Source organism: Pundamilia nyererei, unplaced genomic scaffold, assembly GCF_000239375.1.
Source record: "Pundamilia nyererei isolate P.nyererei 1_Seehausen unplaced genomic scaffold, PunNye1.0 scaffold00057, whole genome shotgun sequence".
Lineage (NCBI taxonomy): Eukaryota > Metazoa > Chordata > Actinopteri > Cichliformes > Cichlidae > Pundamilia > Pundamilia nyererei.
Genome location: NW_005187458.1, coordinates 393,297 through 418,006, shown reverse-complemented (window position 1 = coordinate 418,006; position 24,710 = coordinate 393,297). Strand labels below are relative to the sequence as shown.

The 24,710-nt window shown below is 43.1% G+C and overlaps 1 protein-coding gene across 3 annotated transcripts in view; it reads right to left on the bottom strand.

The window, feature by feature from the left end:
• Positions 1-14,168, bottom strand: part of phf21b (PHD finger protein 21B) — an 87,987-nt gene extending 73,819 nt beyond the window's left edge. For 2 of the 3 annotated variants that reach the window (XM_005734156.1, XM_005734157.1), the window contains exon 1: positions 13,161-13,488. In XM_005734156.1, coding sequence (XP_005734213.1) covers positions 13,161-13,244 — 84 coding nt within the window. In that variant the 5' untranslated portion in view covers positions 13,245-13,488. Of the gene's footprint in view, positions 1-13,160; positions 13,489-13,514 lie in introns of those variants that run through there. The other variant, XM_005734158.1, reaches the window with a different exon arrangement.
• Positions 14,169-24,710: the final 10,542 nt, after the last annotated feature.

The following is a 24,710-nucleotide window of genomic DNA, read 5'->3' as shown; positions in this document are numbered from 1 at the left end:
TCAAGGTGTGAAGATAAACTGTGCATAGCTCATTAAATACGCTGCAGTTATTGTACACATGAGAGCTGACCTGCAGTCTTCCTGGACACTTTTACCACCGGGGTTAAACTGACCAGGTTTCTAGTCTAGGGAAGATCCCAACACTGAGCTGTGATCCACGCTGTGCTGATGGCGTTTTCAGGCCTGAAACGCAGCTCCAAAGTCTTCACAGACACTTGCTGATGGATAAATGCCTGCTGCAGGGATCAAACAGGTAAACATGAAACATATTTATAAAGCTAAGGTGTCCACTGGTTGGCTGACAGCTTTGCATTACCATGCAGCACCACTGATGAAGACTTTGGTGTCATTTTGCAAAAAACATGACTTTTATTTCCAAACAAAAGTCTGCATTTTAAAATACAAGCTAAGTGCATTGATTTTATTTAACGGATGTTGTCATAGCTGTAAGGCCTGCTGTGAACCTCTTACCCTCATTAAAAAAAAAAAAAGCACAGGTGTATGTTTGTTAAGCCAGATTTACCTCTCTGACCTCCTGAAGCAGGTACATATGGGTGATATTTCACGTCGAAGCTGCAACAGTTAATTTCAGAGCGGCGTGAAATCGAGCAATGATTCGGGGCTGAAAGTGCCGCCACCACAAAGGCCAGCAGAGCTCGCTCATAAACAAACGAGCAGATTACAGAGCTGCTGCCGCTTTGTCTCTGCTACACAAACACAAATCCTCAAAACAGAAGAAGAGGCTCGCAGCGCGACGCGGGGAGGCAATTTCTGAATTATTACAGTGATTTTCACGGTTTTCTGAGCCTGATAATCCGAGCTCCGTGGCGCCTCAGTGCACGACTCTCTGGATTCCCAAAGGCCGACTGACAGAGCTGAGGGACATCTCCACCCGCCACCTTCAAAAGTCACCACAGAAGAAGAGAAAAATCACCACGTTTAATAATGTGTTTACACTGATTATGAGCATGTAAACTTTTATTAATGTTCAACTTTACTGTGGCAGAGAACTATTTAAATCCTGTGATCTCACTGTGTCTAAATTTAGCTTAATGGAAGTCACAGTATCATTTGAAAAGGCAACAAACTCAGATAAAATGTGAAAATGCCAGAAAATAAATATTTTAAAGCATAAAGAGACCTTGTGTTAACATAACGTCATATTGTTATACTAATAAAACTCCCATCCATCCATCCATCCGCTTCCGCTTATCCTTTTCAGGGTCGCGGGGGGCGCTGGAGCCTATTCCAGCTGTCATAAGGCGAGAGGGGGGTACACCCTGGACAGGTCGCCAGTCTGTCGCAGGGCCAACACACAGGGACAGACAACCATTCGCACTCACATTCACACCTAATGGCAATTTGGATTTTCCAATTAACCTATCCCCACTAACTGCATGTTTTTGGACGGTGGGAGGAAGCCTAATACTAATAACTAATAAAACTCTTCCTTTAAAAAAAAAAAAAAGATGGAAAAAGTGAAAAAAATGATCCTTTTATTTAAAAGTATAGTTAGATCATGATCTTAGTCACCAGAAAAGTTCAAATAATATCAAACAAATATTCACACACTTCTGAAGGATGTGTGCTCCCATCACTTCTTCAGCATTTCAGATACATTCGACCACATCAGCCGCTCGCAGACTGAAGATTCACCTGCTCTATAAATAAGAACAGCACAGCCGAGTCTACAAATGACATCTGACCTGAACACACCACATACCTTGCTGGCTAAGAGCTATAAGGTCTGTAAGAGTCTCAGACTGTTCATATATAAAACAAACAGTAGCAGCCCCAGTACTGAACCCTGGGGAACGCCTTCAGTTACATTAAACAAGCTGGAAGTGATTCATTCTGTCTGTACACACTGACATCTGCCCGATAAATCATTCCCAAACCAAGTCTGTGCTTTACAGCTGCAGGATCCACTCTGTAAGATGCCTTAAAAAAAGGTCACATGCCACTGCTTGTTGATTGTTTTATCGATAAAATCATTCAGCACTTTTAAGACCGCTGTAGTTTTGATTGTTCCTGACACTGAGTGGGAGCTCAGAGAATACATGCTAACAGACAGGAGCTAGAGTTTCCTTAACAGGAGAGGATGGTAGCCGTTTAAACCTGAAGGATCTCCATCTTCACACTGGTAGTGCAATAAAAATCAGCCAAATCATTAGAATGGCTAGAAAAAGATATAATACAACAAAATAAAGCTTTATTGTCATTGTACATGTGCAATGAAATTATGGTGGTGTAACCTTTCATTACAAATTTAATGGTTAATAATCCAGGACATGCACTTTTGAGAAAACTGTATATATAAGAAGTATATTTGCAAGAAAAGTCCCACAAGCAACTGATTATAATGATAAGAAAGGATCCATCTATGATTTCCTCCAGCTCTGTAAACTAGAAATCACTGCATTTGTTGTTGTTGTTGTTGTTGTAGTAAAGTAATCGATCGGTTGCATGATGAAACACAAATACTGCATGCTGCATTTTTTCACAGAGGAAAAAACACGGCTGCAATCTGCTCCATCTGATTGGATCAAAGAAGCCAGATCGAGAAACAGTGACAGTTTCTTGGATTCACTTCCACCATGTCTCGCAGTAGAACAGCTTAACGTGGAAGATGTTTTTCATATCTCAGCAGCAGGCTTAAAACTCTGAAATAGTTTTGATAGAATCGGATATTTTCGGACGATCAATGGGCACGTCTCCGCTCCGGCCACTCACACTCTCATCACACAACAGGAAAAAGCAGGCAACAGTAGCTTCCTTCTCCTGCAGAGTGCACACACTTCATACAGCTACAGTACAGCACGGAGCACTCACCTCATGCTCAGCACTCATATCGATCCCTCCCAGTTTATCCAAACTTTCCCCTCATTACGATTTCCTCTCCGTTCAGCTCCAAACAACAAATAAAGCTACAGAAAGATGGACTTTCTGAATCTACAGATTCAAGGTTACTGAGGGTCACTCAGGAGGCAGAAAGAGTTCACCTCACAGTAAACAACAAAAACTCGTCTGCAGGACAGAAAAAGAGCAAAAGTCTGGGTGAACTGTTGTCAGGGTGTAATTCACCATAAAGCATTTAATACCAGTCAAAGTCAGAGAGACTCTGAGTCCTCGAACATAAATCAGGCAGAAAGAGGCCGGTGAATCCGGCCACCGAGCTCAGACCTGGTTTAAAAAGCTGGCCCTTCAGACAGGTCTGCATGCTACCTGTAACAGCTCCACATGCATGAAGCTGAGATTCTAACGTGGTCCATGAGAGCCTGCTTTCATGTGTGCACCACCTGTAAAACCAAAAGAGCTCAGATGTGTGTTTTGGTTTTACAGTGCGAGTCATGAGAAAAGAAAACATCTTTCCATTACGTCCTGCCACCGCATGCAGAGAGATGACAGAGTGCTGTGGCGAGGGAAACAGCAGCGCGGCAGTCAACACGGGTTAATTCATCGCAGCCTCTCGCCTCCCGCCGCATCAGCACTTTTCTCTGGAAATCGCTGTTTGCTGCTCTGTAATAAGGAGCTGTCACTCGGATGGAGGGCCGAGCGCCTGCAGCAGGTGATCTGCAACCTGTTTACCAGCCGCACACGGCTCCTCAGACAAAAGCACTGAAATACCTGCCATTAATAACACCTGTGATCAAAAAGGAAGTCAAGTTTTAATTTCACCTTGTGAGAAATAATTTGTGGTTATTTTATTTTGTGCAGCAGATAAAAAAAAGTATTCCCTTGCAGGACATTACAGTATTTCTATTTGACATGTTTGTAATTCCATGAATAATTACAGACTTTGGATCAGATCACAGTATGTGTTGAATAGCAAGCAGCCTGTAAGGTCCTATGAGATGATGTTTTAATAAGCATGAAGTAAACCTGTCTAAAATGGACAGCGTGTGCAGGAAGTGGAGAGCTTTGTAGTGATTTGAATGAAAGAAAAACTGATTTCCATCTTTCCCTAAACTGTAAGCCGGCTCCTTGAAAGGCCGCCCCAATTTCCTGAATTCCATCTTGTCTTCTTTTCAGGACTTAATGAAGGTAATGCGGCCGAAAAGACGCCGCACAAACCGGCCGATCTCCACTTTCTGAAGCAGAATTAATCAAAACAAAGCTGGCGGCCCCGGTCCCGTCTGAAGGTATGTGATACACCCGGGTAAAGAACAGCCCTGCCCTCCCTCTGGAGGAGTCATCACAGGCTTTCCTGCCATGTTGCTCTTAATTAAAGCCGAGCGTGCCTTCCAGGAATGATTAAAACGAGTCTGCAAACAAAAAAGGGGACGATTTGCCGCTGCGACAGCACGGGGACAAACGAGAGCAGATTTACGCTCCTCTGAGACTCAACAGGGATCTGCTGCTTCGTGAGGCTGATATGTGGATGCCCTTTGGTTGTTATCCTATCAGCCTGAATACACACACACACACACACACACACACACACACACACACACCTCAAAGTCAACTATGAGGATTTAAAGCTGCAAAACCACAAATTATATGAGCACAGATCAAACAGAAAGAGCTTAGCTAAAGGAAGTGTCCACATAATCAATGATGCCTTTTAAAACTTCAAAATAAGAGCATGAGAAGCACCAATATTTGCTGCATCACAAAGTAATTTGTCGGGTGCTTCCGAGACACATTTTACCTGCTATTAAAGCTAACAGGGACAAAAAGTCCTGGGTGTTTGAAAACTTCATGAAAAACATGAAGTACCGAGTCCTCCTCAATTGTCATAAGTTTCAGAAATTCAAATAAGGAAGGTGGAGATCTGGTCTACTATGGTTTCCATTAGGACTGGATTTTTGAAGTTCACTGTTCAATCTAATCAAAATGACCTTCACAAGACCTGACTCTAAGTATCTTATTTTGTCTGACCGTTAGTTTGAAACTGACAGATGTTCAGTTTGTTCGCTCAATGGATGAAAAAAAAATTTTTTTTAAAGGTTTTATGGACCTTTCAGCAGCCCAGGCTCCTCAAGAACCTTTGAACTTTGTATAAATACACCTCTTATTCACACCTCATCAAAAATCTCCATCACATGTTCCCAGAGTCAAAGGTGACAGCTGTGGATAATTAAAAGATTTCCAAGGATGTATCATCAACTCTTCATGGAGTTGTGGATGGTCAAACCTTTATGAATTCTCAAAGGATTTCTTGAACGCTCAGCTTTAACTATAGACAGAGAGAGTAAGCGGTCCATTTTTTCAGCTTCAGGACAAATAATTCAATCTGTAGGCTTAACCATGAAATGTGCAAATTCAGTCTAGATGGCGTCCACAGCAAACAGAATTGCTACTGTTTTTTTGGTTTTTTTGAAAGACGAGTTTTGGATTGTTTGTGGCACAAAATCAGATCTAAAATCACAAGGTTGAAAATGGGAACTCGTGATGCGTCCCTAAGTTTACAGTCCAATGAAAAGCTAATGACGTTCCGAGAAGAAACAGAACACAGTGGGAGTTTTAAGCATAAGATGAAAAACAGAGCAGTGGTTTTACTTCATCTGCTGCAATAACAAACTGAAGATCTGAGGTCTGGATTCTGGAAACCTGTGACAGCCAAAATAGTCATCATTGTGATTATCGTGATTGGCTGCAGCTGTCTGATTGAAAAACAGAGCTGTCAGTCACTTCCTGTCCCTCTCTCTGAAAGTGAGATGCTCTCTGTGGTAGCCATGCCTGTGAAATCGGCTCCTTAGTTTTCTCTAACCTGTTCAAGGTGATGGGACCCAGGTGTGTCCCAGCATGCACCAAGGTACCCTGGACAGGTCTCCAGCCCGGACGCTCCCGATCATACTGACGGATAAGTTAGCATCCTGCATTGGAACATCAGACTGAAGCACTTCCTGCTGAGGTGCTCAGTCTGAAATACATCACCGGGTTTAGAGTGTTTGAGCAGAAGAAGCAGAAGAAGGAGGGCCTAAAGGTGTCAGTGTGGAGAGGACACATCAGGAGGAAAAGTGAGGGGGTAACTGAGACGTGAGCTTTGGGCTGAGTTGGGCTTTAAACGGAGGACCTGGCTGATATTTTAGGGGAATCGAGTAAGCGTTTAATCCCTCATAATCCTTTGTTTGTATTTTTAAGATCATCACCTGCTGGCAGATCAATGCAACGCACCAAAAACTATTATATTTACTTCTGTATAATAAAGAAGGGAACATTTCAAGTAAAGTACTTTTACATTTTAAGAATGTGCTGCTTTTTTGTACCGCTGCACATCGAGGCCGTGAAGGTAATTATCCAATCAAGGTTTCCTAAGACGCACAAGCAGAAAGAAAAGAGGGCAAAGTTATTAAAAAAACAAAACAAAAAAAAACTATAGATTGGCCTCAACAGAGAAAAGCTGGTCCTTTACACCAGTCTGCTTTGTTAAACCACGGTTAGTCCAGCAGAAATCCCTAAACCTTTACACGGCTTAATCAGCCCTGCAGAAGCTGGTAATGAGCCGCTGAGGGATTAGACCCCCGAGTTTGTTTTCAGATGCTGGGAAAGATCTCCTGCTCGCTGGTACAACCACGATGAGGAAAAATGGAGGGTACCGCTCCCTGAAATCCGGATGGATGGACGGACGTCATGGCCCGCCTCTGGCCCACGCTCTCCAATGTCCAGCTAATGAGCAGAGCTGAAGTCTGACTCAGTATACCAGGCTGACCTCTGACCCTCACTGACTAATCTATGTGCAAAACTGAAATAAGTGAATACCAAGGAGGCAGAGTCTTTAAACGGCTGTAAACAGTTTCTGAGGTAAGCAGGCAGTTTTTAACACCTGCCTCTCTGTATTTACCCCATCACTATTTCCCCACCTTCAGCCACGTCTCATGGCTTTAATCACCCCACCGCTGCCACACTAACCAGCTCCAAAAGTCTCAGCTGATTTTCACTGATTTCAATGAAAAATGAGCAAAGAACAGACTCCACAGCAGGTGGGCCTGATTTCTTATCTGATCTTAGACACCCCCCCGGGGCCAAATCTGCCTTTATGCTCTTATTATTTCCATTTTATGTCCATATGTTGCTTATTTACAGATTAATCAGTGTAATCTTGTAATTAGACAGTAAACCAGAGTTTAGACTGGATCATAAAGGCCTTTGGGTGGGTGACAGAACTACACTGAAGGCGATGAGTCCTCCTGTTGTTCTGAGTACTTGGTAAATAAATTCTTCTCGGCTGACTGCCTGTTGTTGGTTTTTTAATACCTCCTCATTTGCTTTGCTTGTAAAATCTTACTTTTAATTAGTAACTTGTATGAACAGCTGCTGATCTGAGGACTTAAATGCAATACTTGGGTAAATATACTTGACACACTTTAGTAGTCTTACTAGTACCAGTATGGACAGTAAAAACTTGATCTTTACATACACTGGGAGCTGCTTAATGTCAAAAACCCTTCTCTTTTCTTTTGTTTTTAAACATTTTTAGTGGAAGTGATGAAAAAAAAGTTGTATATATATAACCTGACTGTTTATTACAGAACTGAGATTCAAAGCCCCAAAGAGTCCTTGAGAGACAAAACTCAGCTGACATGAAAGCTGCACGTTTGTATCCACAAGTTTAATCTGAGCGTAGCACTAACACACTCCGGATTACTGAGACGCTCCTGCATGCACACACCTGCTCTTCACAAACCAGGTTACTACAGCGCATGATGACCGATTTCTGAGTAACCTGGTTTCGTATGAGCGAGTAAACACAGTGACTGCCGTCCCACAGAGCGGCACACAAAGCAAACAGAGCAGCTGCTCACAGCTGGAGGAGAGAGCAGAGAGTGTGCAGCAGCAGCTCACACAAGCAGTCGGTCAGGGTTGATTTTCTGCTGAAATCTACTTTAAAAAGCAGCAGAAATGACTTCAGCATGCATCACAAACATGAACCAGGATACACCAAAAAGCACAAAACAAAACAAAAAGCTGGCGACCTTTAGATTTCAGCTCTTCTCGTGGTTATGGAGCAGGAGGTGATCACTCCTGCTAAATAACACTGTCCTGTTTTAGAGTTATCAGAATCCTGGAGGCTCAGCAGCGATCACAGTGTACAAAGTTAAATAAATGATCATTTTTTATTCTGTGAAGTTTAAGCACCTCATCTGCCCGCCTGCTTCATTTAGAGTCGTCAAATCTCACTCGAAACCTTATGACACACGCCTGAGGCTGCATGACGTTTCCTGTTTCCACGCTGACCTCGACTCTGGAAGCATTTTAGTGAAAACAAACACAAACACATTACTGGTCGCATGACAATGATGTCAGCACAAACAGATACTGCTTACATCATTGTCACTGGAACTACAGACATGAACCTTCTCCTACTGGAGGTCTCTTCCTGCTAAAAAGTAGTTCTTCCTCCCCACAGTCACCAAGTGCTGCTCGATTATTGGAGGGTTTTTTCTAATACTGTGTCGTCTTTACAATATGAGGAGACCATGAGGAGACTGTAGTCGTGATTTGGTGCTACATAAGTAAAAGCAGCTTCAAGTTGGTGATGAGTATTGCAGATGCTGAGAGTGAGTTGTACGAGCTCGGAGGCTACAGAAGTCTTATCCATCCAGTGTAGGCCGAGATAACCTCAAGCCAGGACAACATGCTGTGACGTCATTATCTCAGCTATAAATGCAAACATCAGCTCAGCAGCATTTCTCTGAAGCACGTTTACACTAAAGGCTGCAAACATGGATGGCCTTTGAATGTTAAAGATTCAGCCACTGCTGCGTTGGTTCATTGGAGCCAATACCTATCAGGACGACAGGTAAACTTAGTAAACTCTATATTGAACACTTAAAGGAGAGGTTCGCGTGGAAGATTTCCACTTTAAAAATAAAAGTTTACGTCACAGACTTAAACCATGTCTGGGAAATCAGTCCAGTGTTGTTTAGAAACAAACTGTGACTGTTTGGAAGCCTGATGAGGCTCAAGGGGAACAATTTTCAAAGGCCCAAAATGCAATTTTCTTATGGCTGAGGGTCAGGGATGCTTATTTTTGATGATGGCTGAGACCTCACAGAGTTCACCCAGTAGAAACAGCTGACAGCTTGTCAGGTTGTAAAGATGTTCATTTCCGCTGTAAGGTTTTAACCCTGGGCATCTGTGGGACTGACTCACTGCTGCCTCTGCTGAACGTCAGAGGAACAGTTGATGCTTCACTGATGTCCTCTAACCTCACTGATCAACATGAGGTCATTCCAGCGTCACCCATCACCTTTAAAAAGCACACCATCCAGCAGTAGCCAATCAGAGGGCTGCATTCACACAAACACATTTCGATGAAAGCAGCCTTCCTCGCCCCCCTCTTCATCACATACATATATCTGTGCAGCTGCAGCCATGTGAAACTTTTAAAAAAGCCTTAATGACGCTCGCACGCGGTTAAAGTGAGATGTAACCATGGTTACAGATGATGGCTTTGGTGTGGTCTTTGTTTCACTTCCAGCACAGAAATGGGACAAACATTAAAAACACACGTCTGATGGGCTCCGCCTGACGAGACCGCCATGACGCAACAGGGAGCAAGCAGAGCGGCAACGAATCAGTGAAGTCATTTTCTTTCCAGCACCAGCCAGGTGAAAGGTGGGCACGTCAGCCGAGGAGAGACGCTCACACTCACAGCACCACTTTCACCTTTTCTGCTTCAATTTATTTATGAAAAAAATAAATAAATCAAAAACTAAGCAGGTGATTCACTTCCTTGCAAGGTACATCGCCATGGCAACATTAAGCTGCAGACTTAACCTGCTCCAGATAAGAGATCAACAGGTATACACATTGCCTAGCGACCAATCAAATCAAAGATCCTGCAGTCAGTGCGCCTCCCTGACTTTACGGTTTTATTGTTTGGTTTTATTTTTTTGTTCTTTTCTCACTCGCCATCAGCACACACTAATGTAAGGCCATCATCAGCCTATGTCAATGCACCACAACTAAACACTAGAGATACACTTAATGTTCAGTATTAAACTTTCAAGATGTGAATGTGAGAAGTAACCCACTGTGTGTGATAAACATGATGAGGATTGGGTACATGGAATCATACCTGTCGAGCATCATCTGGAGCTGGATCTTTAATGTGTGTGAAAGCATTCAGCTGGACTGATTTAAAGAGGTTCTACAGACATCCAGCCCTGCTGTCGCAGATCACGCCACGTCTATTGTCATCAGTCTGTGCTCACCTGAGCTCCACATCCACAGACACACAGATTTACCTTCAGACACCTGAGCGAGCTCCACCTGCTTCTACGCAAGGTGAGGAACACGCCTGAAACCAGCCCGACCTTTAAGAAAATTCAAAACAGCAGAGACCTGAGCGTTTGCATCATCATCCCAATTTCGAAATGAACTTAAAGAAGAAACGTTTCATACAAATAAAATCACTGAGCGGGTCTAAAACTGTGGGCCTGGGCCCCACTGATGGGGCACGAAACCACTGGAGGTTCAACATGGATCCTTTTTTTATTACTGAGAATAAATGATAAAAAAAGATTTAATGATGATTTAAAAAATGATTTCATATGAAACTATAATTACAGATGCATTTTCTTTTAATGCTCTCTACTCTTAACTTCCTGTTGACTATAGAGGTGCTTTTGTACTAACTTGCATGATCATAACCACAGTTACTTTGGCCAAGACTGAGATCAGACTTTGGAAAACTGAGACTTCTCCAAACTTTAAAAGAAAAAGAAGAAACTAATCAGATTTCCTTGAACTTTAATTCTAAATCAGCTGAATAAACTAAATGAATAGATGAATGTGAAGCGAGCTAAAGCTGCCTTTATAGGGGACCAGATGACAGGATGTGCTAAAGCAGCGGTCCCCAACCCCCGGGCCTCGGACTGGTACCGGTCCGTGAGTCGTTTGGTACCGGGCCGCAAGAGTTGAAGCTCAGATGTGAAATGTATAGTTTTCAGGGGTTTTATCGGTTTTCAGCGTTATTTTGTTATCGTTTTTATCGTTAACTTGGTTTTCCTGGGTCTTTTCACGTGTGTTATGAATAAATTCTCTTTTTTTCGGTACCGGTATTAGTTTTATTTATTGTATTTATCCGCAACACCTTAAAGGCCGGTCCGTGAAAATATTGTCGGGCATAAACCGGTCCGTGGCGCAAGAAAGGTTGGAGACCGCTGTGCTAAAGGCCTCTGAGGGATTGTGTAAACGATATCTGCCTGAAATACCAGAAACAACACTTCCAAACACAAAAACAGCTCTCGGCTCCATCACACCTCATCCTTCTTCAAACATCAGCTGCACCTGCTCAGTCTGTGATCCAGGCCCTTCCAGTCCCCCCTTCAAGGCTTTTAAAGAACTTTTTCAGGACCTGAAGCTGTTTAATCAACATCATATGCACAATTTACTACCACATCATGTTACAGCCCTAAACTTTAATCGTGAGTGTTAAACATTAAGTATAGCAAATAAATCACAACTTGAAGATGATCCTGGCATCACATGTAGGTGAAAGTAGAGCATTCAGGTGCCTCACAGACACCTCCACCGTCCTACATGCTGATACCAGCCTTCAAAACTTACCCAGAATGCACTTTGTGAAGGAAACAGATCAAACACCAGTGTTGGTTTCTGCTCCTCCATGTCACAGATCAAACTGCAGTTTATTCAGACTGTGATGGATCCTCACTGAAGGTCACAGTTCTTCAGATGGAAACTCTCACAGTGGGATAAAACTGATCTTAAAAATGTGTTTTGTTTTGTTTTTGGTGTAGATATGAAGTTATGAGGGCTCAAAAATGCTGTAATAATAAATAAAGAGCTCTGAATGTTTGCACTTTGAAGGTAAACTGTGATATGCCTTCATCAAACACATTAAAGCTGGTTCTGGGGCGCCGTGGAGAAAGTTCTCTCAAATTTTTGCTTCAAATATTTGTGGATATCGAAGCCTTTCCTCCGACATCCTCACAAACATCCACCTTTAGGCCTCAAACCACGACCCTGAAATGACCTCCAGGGCTTTTCCTTTTACCTCTCTAACCCCCACCCTCCTGCTCGGCTGTGAGTTCATGTTATTTCTGTAAATGTAGATAAATGTGTTTAAACGTGTGCATGGAGGACTGAAGGCCGCTGTGTTTTAAGGAGGAAACATAAAGGTCACTAAAAAGAGAGAAAGAGGAGCGTGGTAATTAAAAACATCGGTGTGCCGTGCTGACTGAGCTTTCTGTCGCTGCCTCCCCTCCCCCTGCTCCTCCACACCAAAAACAGCATCAAAGCAATCAAAATGGTAATGTTAGGCATGAATGGGGCCCATCCCCCCTTTACTCCACCACCTCCTCCTCCTGCCTGAAACTCTGCAGACTTTTTTTCCTCTTCAGCTAGAGGAGGGGGAGGAAGAGGAAAAGGAGGAGTAGGAGGGGGGCAGGAGGTAGTAACCCCCCCCCCCCTTTTTTTCCTCTCAAAATGGAAGCTTCCACTACCAAACTAAAGAAGAAGAAGATGGATTAGTTAAAGTTTACCAGCAGCCAATCAGGAGCTGAGGAAGCTGCACTGTGTAGGAAATAAAGTGAGACACAAACAGAAGAGAAAGAGTGCACGGATGGAGAGCAGCTCCTTCTTCTTCCTCTGATAAATGAGGGGGAAGTTGGGTGCGCTGCTGCCGGGCTGGGACCGGCCGGCGGGGCGGTGCAGCGCCGCGGAGGAGCTCCGAGGAGCTGTCCGCGGTGCTGAACACCATCCAGCCCGGCTCCACGCTCCGCAGCATCCGCCTCAAAGTTAACCAAACATCCGCCACCTCCACATAAAGACCGAGTATTAAAGAAAAGTGAAAGCGAATCAAAGGCACCCTCTGAGGTCATGTGACCAAGAGGGACTAACAGCAGCAGAGTAAACCGTGTCAAATACGCTGAAATTAAACTACTCCATGATGGTTCTGAGAGCTGTGTGAGGTACTCAAAGTCCGGCACAGCTCCTCCATCTGTCCGCCGAGCCGCTCCGCTCTCATCCCCGCTCTCCAGAAACATGTCGACCAACTCAAAATGGACGCTAAAATTCCCCCAACATTACACAACTTTGAGAGGCCGAGCAGGAGCCACTTCCAGCCCGCAGAGCGGGGCAGAGAAGCGGCCCCGGTATGCCCCTCAGAGACCCCCACCCAGCGGGGAAACTTCACGCAGAGCGGGTTTAAGCCGATAAAGTTTCTCACACAGTCCGGCCATAATTACCTGCGGCTGCCGCTTCATCTGCGCCACTACATGCAGGAAAAAGTGCCTCAAGTTAACAAAGCCGCACTCTTTGCACCTCTTCATAAATATTCAGGTCGCGTCCTGATCGCCACACAGCACCAGCAGCAGCACCGCATTATCACCGCTCCACATTCTTGTTGCTCGCAGAAAAACAGCCACGGCAATCAGACAAAGTGCTGCCCAAAGTGCCCTCGGTCAGCGGGACCGGGAAACGGCCGCCGGCGGACATTTTAAGCAGCGAGATGTCGCAGAGTTGCTCCCCGGGAGTGAGCAGCTCTGAGCCCGCTGCTCGGAACGCCACTGAAGGCGAGAACAACACGATGTTTCGTTTACCTGATGACATTGGATCTCTACTTTCAGCGCCTCTTGCAGGCCTTGTAGTTCCATGTTCCGACCAGGAAAGCACTTTTCTCCCACTTTCGACGCGGCCGAGACCAAGTTTGAGTGATTTTAAAGATTTTTTTAAGCGACAATAACAATTGAAAGAAGAACTACTCGGGCTGCAAAGCAAGTTCTCGCTTCTTTTTACAGCCCAGGACTCATCACCCACTTTCCGCCCGTCTTCAAAAGTGCTCCAAACCCGGCGGGAAGAGCTCGGGCTTCGCACGGCTCCTCTCCAGAAGACCACCGAGCGTCGACGGGTCTGACCGGGCAGCCGGGTCGCTTTTCTTTCGCTAATTTTAAGTTGAAAAACGGGGACTATATTTTGTCCGAGTCCGCGGCTTGATTTCACTTTGCCTGGGGAAAAGTTGCGCTTCGGCTGTCAATGGTAATTCTGAAGTTCCCGGATGGAGCAGCGAGAGCAGACCCCCTCCTCCCTGCTTCACTGCGCATGCGCAGTGAGCGGGGGCAGTTACAGTCAGGTTTTATGATTAAAAGTCGTGTTTTTACCCCTTTGGTCGCAATAAAACGGCACCTAGTCACACTCTGATGGTTCAGAGAGGTCTAGTTAAAAGAAAAGATAAATAAAAGCTGGTCAGTGTGTGAATTACACTGAGCTTTTCACATTCAAACCTAAAGTGCTGGATTGTAAATAAAATTGTTTCATTACAGTCATTACAAAATCTCTAGTTATTCTACAGACTTCAATTATAAATATAACACATATATAACACATGTATAGAAAATCCACATAGATTTAGGATATAAGTTATAAAAAGTTTCTTCAGCTGCAACACTAACAAACTAAAGGCTTACCTAACATCCGAAAATGGTCTTTTATCCACAGGATGCCCACATATAATAATCACTTTAAGCTTAGATACTGTATTTTTATACCATTAAATGAGATTAAAAATAACACACAAAAACTGTGAGCAGCTTTACAGAAAATAAACATAATAAAGCTTTAAAAGTCATAACAGGGCTTTAATATGACAGCTACACCCAGTTCACACAAGCCAACCTGCATCACATGACCCTCACCTGTTTGGAAACTCACAGCAACTTTAGATTTCTCTACTAATAATATCCTAACCCTCATTAATACTTAATGTGCATGATAAATAATATGTAGGCTGTGTCAGCTGCTTCTTTGAGTCATAATGTTTTGATGTTAGGTGCCACATGCACAGTTATTTTGTTAATTAAGCTGCATCAGGATACACAATATGAGTAAAAGTCAGAAATGAAAACCTGTTGATTTAATAAAAAATAAACTACACCAAACTCACATTGTGTATGTTTTTGTGATGTAAAGGTTTTGTCATTTTCACAGTTAGGCACATCTGCACTGATATTTTTAACACAACAAACAAACACACCAAAATATGTTCACTTAAAGTGGTTGAGTGGAAGGAAAAGAAAGGATGGGTATTTAAAGGCATTAAACAGTAAGTAGTGATGTAAATAGGTTGGATTTGAAGCATTCATAAAAGACTGATTTTTGTTACATGTGACCTCAACTATACAAATTAAAACTATTTTTTTTTAAATAAAGATGACTTTGAGTGTGGATATTTATCAAAAATAAACCCAGTGTGGCTTTTTTTCGTGAACACATGTTATTCCTGTCATACATGTGAAATAATGCTTGTTTAAACTCCTGCCCAGCGTCGCAGTGGAGCTGACTCGGGCAGAACAGTCTTTGTGTTGTTTACTCCTTTAACATGGATGCTCTGCAGGTTTAAACATGGCAGCAGCAGCATTCACTCCACTCTCAACTTCCTGAGACAGAGACGCGGGGGGGGGGGTAGCAGAAATGCCCCTCAGCAGGACGAACATCCACCCACACCTGCCCCTGTACACTTTCTACCTCGTCACATGAGCACAAAGAGCTCTGCTGGGTTAGTTTCTCCTCCAAATCTGCCCCTTCTCCCCCATTTCTGTCAGTCTGACTCTGGCCCCGCCCCATCTTCCTCCTCCCGCCCTCTGGCCGCAAGCCAAGCTGCGATTGGTCCAGACTGCTTGCAAATAAAAACGGGAGCATGGTTGATGGAGGAAAGCCAATCAGGAGTTGCAAAGGAAAAGCGACAAGAAGGAGAACCAATGAGCGTGAAGGAGGTAGCGGAGGTGGCGGGGCCGCCCCGGCAGTAAGCGTGATGGGAGATGAAAGAGCGGGGATGGCAGCCGGTAACGTCTGAATCCACCGAGAACTCCGGACCCTGAGCTGCACGCGGACTTCAGCTTGTCTCAGACCGACGCTGTGACGCGTCTCTGAGGCGCAGCACCGCGGAGGAGCCGACCCTAGCACCACGGACAGAGGCAGCCGCGTGGGAGGGACTACTTCTTCATGTGCTCTAAGTGTGAGGAGGTTCCGCTCAGTCCGCTCACTGGTCCTCACACAGGCCGCAGAGAAGCCGCAGCACGGAACTGTAACACAGATCTGCCTCTGTCTGCACTTCCGGTCTCCACAAGAGGCGCTCTTAGGGGTCAACAGTCAACTGGGTTTATGACCAAAGGTGGCAGAAACAACAGACACATATTCAGATTTTCTACCGAACTAAAATAATTTTCTGTAATTATAAGCACCGTCTCCAGTTTGATTTGTTTTCCCCCATTATTTTCAACTTTTTCATAGCAGAGACCACAGGTCAAAGTCTAAGTCCTACACATGACAGTTGTTTACAATTAGCTTGTATTACTTATTAATACATTATTCATTCAAAATGCACTCTAAATTAAACTGCTGTGTGAGCTTTAGATAAAGTTCATATTTGGGGATAAAACAGTTGTCTTTGAAAAGTTTGTCTGGTTTATCTGGACAAAAGGCCATAAGAAAGTGACTCTGATTTTTTTATAGCTTTGATGAGGGTATGGCAGCATTTCCATCCAGAGCTGGATTAGTTTTAGAGCACTTAAGGTGGGCACGTCAGATCACTGAAGTCAGTCCATCACAAAGATTCCCTGTGTGAAAGTGATGTCACGCCCCCTGCAGCACTCGGAGTCCTGTCACTTACTGATGGAGAGGCCTGCTCATCAGTATATGCAGGTATTGCAGCTGACCTCATTTTATTTCATTTCATTTTATTTCTTTTTGGTGGGAGAGTGTGCATACTTGTCACAAAATCATACTTCCTACTGAAGAACAAAATCATGCTGACTCGTGATGATTAGTTTCCATGAACACAAAGACGTAAATGAGTTGTTCACAGTGACACATGCTGATGTTTACAGAGGGGAAAGGAGAAACAAAGAAAGAAAGAAAATAAATCTTCCTCCAGTGTTTAACAAACTGAACCAGAGCAAAACACAGCAGTCATCACTGAAATACACCAGCAAGAACTAAAACAGGACAGGAGATGTTTTGACAATAATTAAAAAGCAGGTGTATGTAGTGTCTGATGGTCCATGAAGTAAACAGAGTAGAAGCACCACACCCTTGTGCCGAGCTCAGCGGTGGGGGGGGGGGAGTCTGGTCCTCTAACTGGAACCTGTTCTTTGGCTATCGTCGCTATCGCCGTTAGCATGCACTTGAAGTGTGTAACTGTAAAGGTTAAACTTTCTGTTAGATTTTATTAGCTGCCTCTAAAAATAAACAAGTTAAAATAAATAAATAATAATCACTTTTAGACCCACAAATTTAATACTACAAAAGATTGAAAGATTGGTGGCATGTGTGTGTGTGTGTCATTTTTTACATTTGAATATTTTCAATTACAACGTTATTTTTTTTCCACATTGACTGGCACTTTACAACAAATACAAATAAAATATATGTTAATTTTTGGAAGAAGGTAAGTATAAATTCTGATCTATAAAATGGTGCATTTTTTACCGCTTAAACGTTTTTATTTATAATATTAAGTATTGGCAAATAAAACTTAAATAATAGTTTTGGTATGAGTTTTCACACAAAGTAAAGCCAACAAAAATATCTGTCCTGAGACCAGGTGGAGCTCAGACAAGTTTTAATCGGATTTACTGAAAGCTCTCCACCTGTAACAGTCACAGGCAGCATGCAAAATATATGCAGAGCATCACACACTTCTCCAAAAATACTCTGTTTTTGTTGGTTATAATGATGATGATATTCTTACAAAAGAAATAGTGTTTAGAAAAAATAATATAATTCGCAAGGCGCCTCCCTCAGACACATTTACTAAGCCCACCTGCTACCTCAGGTATCAGTGGGCTGGTTCAGTGTCAGCAGTGTGGGTGTGGGGAGTTGTGAGTGGGTGTGACCCAGAGGTGTCATCTGTGTGGCCTGGCAGCAGGTCAGCAGGTGAGTTCACATATGTGAATGTTGGCTAATTAACACAAACACATTATTTTCTGTTAGAAATGAAGTAAGCTAACTAATGCTAGGATACCAGTAAATACTCTTTTCTCTTTTTTAAAACCTGATCTCACCTTTTAATAGAGCCATCCTACCGTTTTACCACTCAGCATCACCTAAGAGCGCACCTGGACCAAACCAAATGAGGAGGGAGGAGGCGGGGTAAGGGGCTGAGTTGTTTTTTATTTTTTGCTGCCAAAAACAAAGGAAAACTAATGCTGGGAAACACACGTGTTTATAAAACAAGCAAACATTATTTTATGGCGATAGGTTAAAAATTTTCATTTAAAAAAGGCTAGTTTATGTTTTGTAGGGCCCCTGTCAGTCATGGGCCCTTACAGTCATCATCACTTTCTGACGTTATTAAGAGGCAAAAAGAGTTTGGGCAGTATTTTTTCTCCTGGATGAGGTAGATTAGACTTGGTGTGGGTTCACGTGTTTCTGTCTGCAAGCCTTTAAAGGAGAATGTGGTGGCAGTTAAGAAAAGGAAGCAGTCTGAAGTTTGCTCTGTGCTTTAACGCAAAGTTTTTGCGCTGCTAAAAGCAAGACGTCATAATGATGTAGATGTTGGATTTGTTGTGGGCCTGTTCCAGTTTACCTGACGGTTCAGGATATTTTTTAAAGCATAAGTAGATTCGAAATGTAAAAGCTAGCAGCTGCTTGTATAGCTCGCTAATGCCCTGTCAGTTTCCCATCAAAGTCCACAGGTTTATCCACAATAACCAGAAAATGCTGCTGATCTTTCAGGGTGACAAGCTCTAGACTGTTTTTTTTTTAACAGAACACAAACTCAGCAGAAACTTTCGATTCCAGTTGTTCCACGTCAAACCGAGTTCAGCTTCCTTCCACAGACATTATAGTAGATGTTAATAGATGACACTTTTTTAGGTATTAAATTGTGCAAACATTTAGACTTCACTGGGCAAGTACAGAACACCTTGCTTGCCCTGACAAAATGATATTGCTTTTTTGTGACTTTTACCTACATCAACTTCAGCCAGCAAAACCAGCTGCTTCTTCTACACACATGAAAGTTTCTGCTGGGCTTTAACTACACTCCTGACATCTGTTGGAGTTTTTGCCAGTCTAACTGTCCAATCAGCATGAGCATGAGTAGTGATCTATGGGGAAAATTAGCTTCACTGTGAGAGAAACTAAACCTTGAATGTCGTACTACAGTTTACGTCAGACACATTATCAATGCTAGATTTTTAAACATTGAAAGTGAAATTAAATAAATATTGGTTTGTTTTTTTTTGTCTGGTGGAAAGAATCATTTTAGCTCCATTCGCTCCTGTTTATCTTCGACTGTTTCAGAGCACCACCTGCTGTGCCCCCGGCTGAATTGCAGCTTTCTGCACTCCTGGTTGTAGTTCACAGGCAGCTCACTCCCTTCGTCCGTCCCTCGACACTCGGCTGCCTGCTGATACCCTCCCCCACCCCGGCCAGGTCTGCTACATCAGCTGCTACTTTTCATTTCACGGCTCAGCGGCAAGACTCTTGAAGTCTTCTCTGTGCTTGCTTTACTATTCCAGGCTGCTGCAAGTTTTTTAAGCTCCACTCACTCTGAATGGACTCAGACCTGAGATACATGCCGGCTGCTGGTGCTGAGATTTTATTATCAGTCTGCAGGACCACAGCCAGCATGGGAAAAATGTCGAGGTCCAGCTCAGCCCCAGCAGCATTCCCCTCACACCAGTATGTTTTACATTGTCAGTTTAATGTTCACTTCGTAAGGCTAGAGCTTTAGCTTGAACAACAATTGTTCTTCGGGTGTCAGTCAAATGAACATAAAGACTCAGAAACACAAAGCTCTGCATAAAGAGCATAAAGGATAAAAAACCCCCACAAAAACCATAAAAAGTCCTAAAAAGTTATTACACCAACAAACAGACGCGACACAAAGAGACAACAGAAGAAATACATTGTCACAAAAGAGGTAAGATGGATCCACAAAGACAACTAAGAGAGGCATGGCTGCAAAAGAAATGAAAACTACAAATACATTTACCACAAAGTACAAGTAACAGACCCAAATGGGAGGAAACAGACAGAAAAAAATTCAATCATTGCAAAGAAAAATACCACAAAGAAATCCAGAACTGCAAAGCTGTAATTGCACTTGTTTTTCAATTGTTTATGCAAAGTGGCATTAAAAACAAACAAAAAAACTACAGTCAGACCAAGACTGAAACAAACCACTAAGAACAACCTCTGAGAAACACCAGCACATGAGCACAGAGATATATAAAAACGCAAAACATAACAAGAGATTTGAACCATACACTGTATATAAAAGATGGACATAGCCGTGTGACGTCACCAATCATGAAGCCTGGAGCTGAGCGCCACCTTGGAGTTTTGAAACTGGGCGTGACAAGTGTGGCGTCAGTTTCCTGCTCCTCTCCAACTGTGATGGGACCTAAATTTAAAAAAGTAACTTGTTTTATTCAGGCAGACCTGAAAGCGGCACCTGAGACCATAAACTCAGACTTCTGTTAAGTCTGACTTCAGAGGAGTCCCTCCCTGCTGGACAATAAATGAGGATTAGCAGTGACTTAAGAGTTTACAAATTCAGTTTGTAAACTTTCATGTTCCCCAGAAAAGTCTCAAAAAGCCACACAATTTTTTTTTTAATGAGGACTGGGAACCAACTCGGGTTCAGGGACTCCGATTAGCTGAGGTGAAGCCTAGCAGACAGCTAGCAGCTACAGCTGTGCCTCCATCACCATCTAGAGCACAGGTGTCGAACTCCAGGCCTCGAGGGCTGGTGTCCTGCAGGTTTTAGATCTCACCCTGGGTCTATACACCTGAATCAAATGATTAGTTCATTACCAGGCCTCTGGAGAACTTCAAGACATGTTGAGGAGGTAATTTAGACATTTTAATCACCTGTGTTGGATCAAGGACACATCTACCTGCAGGACACCGGCCCTGGAGGCCTGGACTTCGACACCTGTGATCTAGAGCCTCTGCTGGACATAAAAGGTACTATATGTTGGCGCTTCAGTTTTAGTTTACAGCAAACTAACTGGCACAATATTTGCAGACAGTGAATCTTTATAAAAATAATTATTTTTAGTCTTTTAAACCAGTAAAATGAAGATTGTGACTAAAAGTTAAAACATTACTTAAAACTTTATGTTAAAACTCATAGTCAGAGGTGGATAGCTTCTCTGATAGCCTTTCAGTCTTTAAACATGCAGAAGCTCAAACAGATCTGAACTCAGCTGCATGTTGTGTTTATCTTACAGTCCACCTCAGGCCAGGCTGGGACCGGCCATCTGTCAGCACTGCAAACCCAGTGAAGCCTGGCCGGTCCTGAACCCAGCCAGGCTCATGGCTGACAGGAAGTGTTTAATGGGGAACACTTGGAATCAAACAACCTGCAACAAGCCAGAAACACAATATCAAAACTTTTATTTGGTCTAGATTTGAACATCAGTGTGTGATAATAATCAGACTTAGCCATTATTGCAGCAAAAACCAGAAGCAGGAGGATTTTTATAGTCCACAAAATCTGCTCTCTGCTCTCTAACACAGTCATGCGACAATGACAGCTCAGAGGCAAACTCATGGGTACTGATAGCTTCTGTCAGCTTTGTTAGGAGAGATCATGTTCTGAACGTGGTGAAAGGAGACCTCTTTACTTCATAAAACTAAGAGTAAAAGATGAGAGGACCAAAATCAGACTAAAACTGAGATGACAGGATAGTACAGCTGTAAAGTTGATCACATCTGCTATGTTATATTAACATTTGTCCCATTTATGTTTGTTAATGCTTATAGTTGAGCTGGCCTGGCATTTGGGGGTTTTATAGAAATATAAAGGAACACATATTAGTCAGGCTAAAAGGGTTTTATAAAATAAACTTCTGAATGTCACAACTAGAATCAGTTAGTTTGAATAGAAAATCACACAAAAATACACTCAAAAAACACACACACTGAGGAAGGGGACGAGAAACAGCTGAACGTAATAAAGTCACGAATGAGGCATAAAACTGAAAACAAGATACTGGAGACACTTTCAAAATAAAACAGGAAACAACAAAATAACCACACTAAACACTGAAAGAGAAATGTGAATATGAAACTCAAGACTGAGACAGAAACGGAAACTCTTTGCTAAAAGAATTGAAAACTAGGCAGGAACCAAAAAAAAAAACTGAAGAAAACTCAAATGAATATGAAACTGGATGAAAGAATGACAGTGAAATCAAAACGGGAATAAACACCTGAGTCTGTCAGTGTCTGAGTTCAGCTGGAGTGCTGGCAGGTATGAGCTGTCTGAGGACACAGGTATTCAGATCCAGGTTTTTTGGGTTGGCGCCAGTGAAGCTTCACGTGTTTACGACAACCAAAAAACCAAAAGACCATCATGCCTGATATCATGATTATCGAGCCCGGGCATGTTGCTCACATCACCAACAAAAGGTCAAACTTAAGAAAACCTTCCTACATGTTGCCGACATGCACAGCATCATTGTGGTTTTAAGTTCTAGGGTAAATTGAATCTCATAACATTTCTAATATAAAAAGACAACATATTAGAAAATTAGGAGTCACAGCTGGAAGATGTATTAAAGTCATTGCGCATTGAAATGCTTGTGAGTGGTTAGGTGGAACTCTGATTTGTTTAATTTATCAGTTTAGCATCTATTAAAATTAGTTTAAGATTTAAAATCAGGAATCTTCATTGATGAGCAGCGCTCGGTGAGAGATAAATGTCTCGAGTTTTTCATGTTTGTCCTGATATCTTCTGCTCTTCGCTGCAGAATACTGAAAGGAAAAGCCCATCAGCTGACAGACTCACAGCCATTAACCTTATCATCGTTTCCCTGTTTGCAGCTTTAAAGTGGCAGTTGGCACTCACACTTGGCCTAATGTGAGCAGAGATGCTGCTCTGACATTTTTACTTGCTCTTCCAAAAGGATGGTTGGCAAACGGCGTGGCTCCATGCAGACGCCGTGGAAGCCAAGAACGTGTCCTTCTCTGCTGACTCGGAGACACAGTGACATTTGTAAGGACCGACTCTTTGGGCTTAGAGAGGTCGTTGTAAATGTCAGCCAAGTGCAGCAGAGATCAGAGCAGGAAAACACCGCGTTCAGCCCTGCAGGAGCTTTAAGTCACTTCACTACAGCCACTGATCACATGTCAACACAGGCAAGAGGAAGTCATGTGATCTAAAGGCTTTTGTGACAGGAAGAGAGGAACTGAATGCCCAATCTGAAAAAAGCCAAACAATAACATTTTTAAGTTATCCAAGTGACTTATAGATCATGTTTAACCTGAGCAGCTAAAAACTGTGGGGGGTTTCTAAATATATAAAGGGGGTCCGGTGTTCTCGCCAGCTCTAGTGAGCCTTGACCCCCCGGCTACCTATGAAGCTGGTGGGTAACAGACATCTCTGAAAACGTCAGAGCACTTTAGCAAATATGTGATCTCTTGATAAACTGAGCAGATATTTGAAGTTTACACACCTGCATTCTGGCCTGAAAATATGTTAAAAGTTTGTTTTGTGACCCAGAAGGAGTAATAAGAGTAATATTAAAACTAAGTAGCTGTTGCCATTGTTGGAAACTGGAATTGGCTCGCCGTGCTATGAATTCTGGGATAGGTTGGGCCATGGGAAGGATCCACCCGATCCATCCTTCAAATTCGGGGAAATGAACGCAATTGTGGGCTGCATTTGGAGGAGCCTTCGAATTGGGACAGCCTTCATCACCTGGCTGTGACGCAATCCACCTTCAAATGCGGCCTCTGAAGGATGTGTCATGCATAATGTGTCATGGTCTGGGTGAGCCACAGTAATTTTTCCACAGTCCCTGCTCTCCTCCTCTGAGTGGAGCCTTCATCGCCCCTCCCAGGAGTCACACCTGGAGCTAATCAGACCGGTTGTGTTTAAGACCAGCCTTTGCCAGATTGTCTGCTAACCTTGTGTTTTTCCATAGTGCTTGTACTTACCCTTTTCCTCTTGTCGTCTCAGTCGGATCACGAATAATACACACCCAACCCTGCAATAACCTCTCACGCCTGGTTGCTGGTCTCCTCTGCTCACTCACAGCCAGTAACATTTCTTTGCCTGCTCTCCTGCCTCACCTGCCTGCCTCCCTGCTCCTCTGTTTTGAAAACCTGGGAAAATTCTCGATTGGACTCACCCAGGCCTCTACCTCACGTCCTCCCCATCCTGCATCACTTCACCTGCATACAAAGTAAGACGTTAAGACTTTTTACTGGATGTGTATTCATTCAATCCTCAGAACCACCCTGTTTCTCCTCTCCCTTGGTTTCAGTGCCATAGACCACAAGCTCTTGAACCACAGTTTGTTTGACATGCTCGAGCACCTGTATCCAGTCGGCCTAGGCTGGAGCCTCCCTGTCCATGTATATTGTATTTAGTTAATCTCGGTCTAGAATATCATAGTTCATGTTAACTACCCAAAGCCTGGTTCAAAGTCTAGTTCATAGCTCATGTTAAGTATTCATAGTCCTGCTCAGAGCTTTAGTTCATGCTTTCACGTTGCCTTTCACAGGGTCACTTTGTAAATAAAGCACTCAGTTCACACAATCAAGTCTCTGTTCTGAATCTGCTCTTGGGTCCACTTCGTGTTTCTGATGGCCGAACCATGACCAAATGAGGCGAGGCCCAAAAAACAGGAAGACCGTAAAACCTGAAGAAAACATAAGCAACATGAGAATAAGCAATGGAACGGAAAGAAAGATAAAAACAAAGATGATTAGTGGCTGAAAACAGAGCAGTGAGAGGTCAACATCAGCCCGGTGACTGTCATCAAAATCAGATCTGTTTC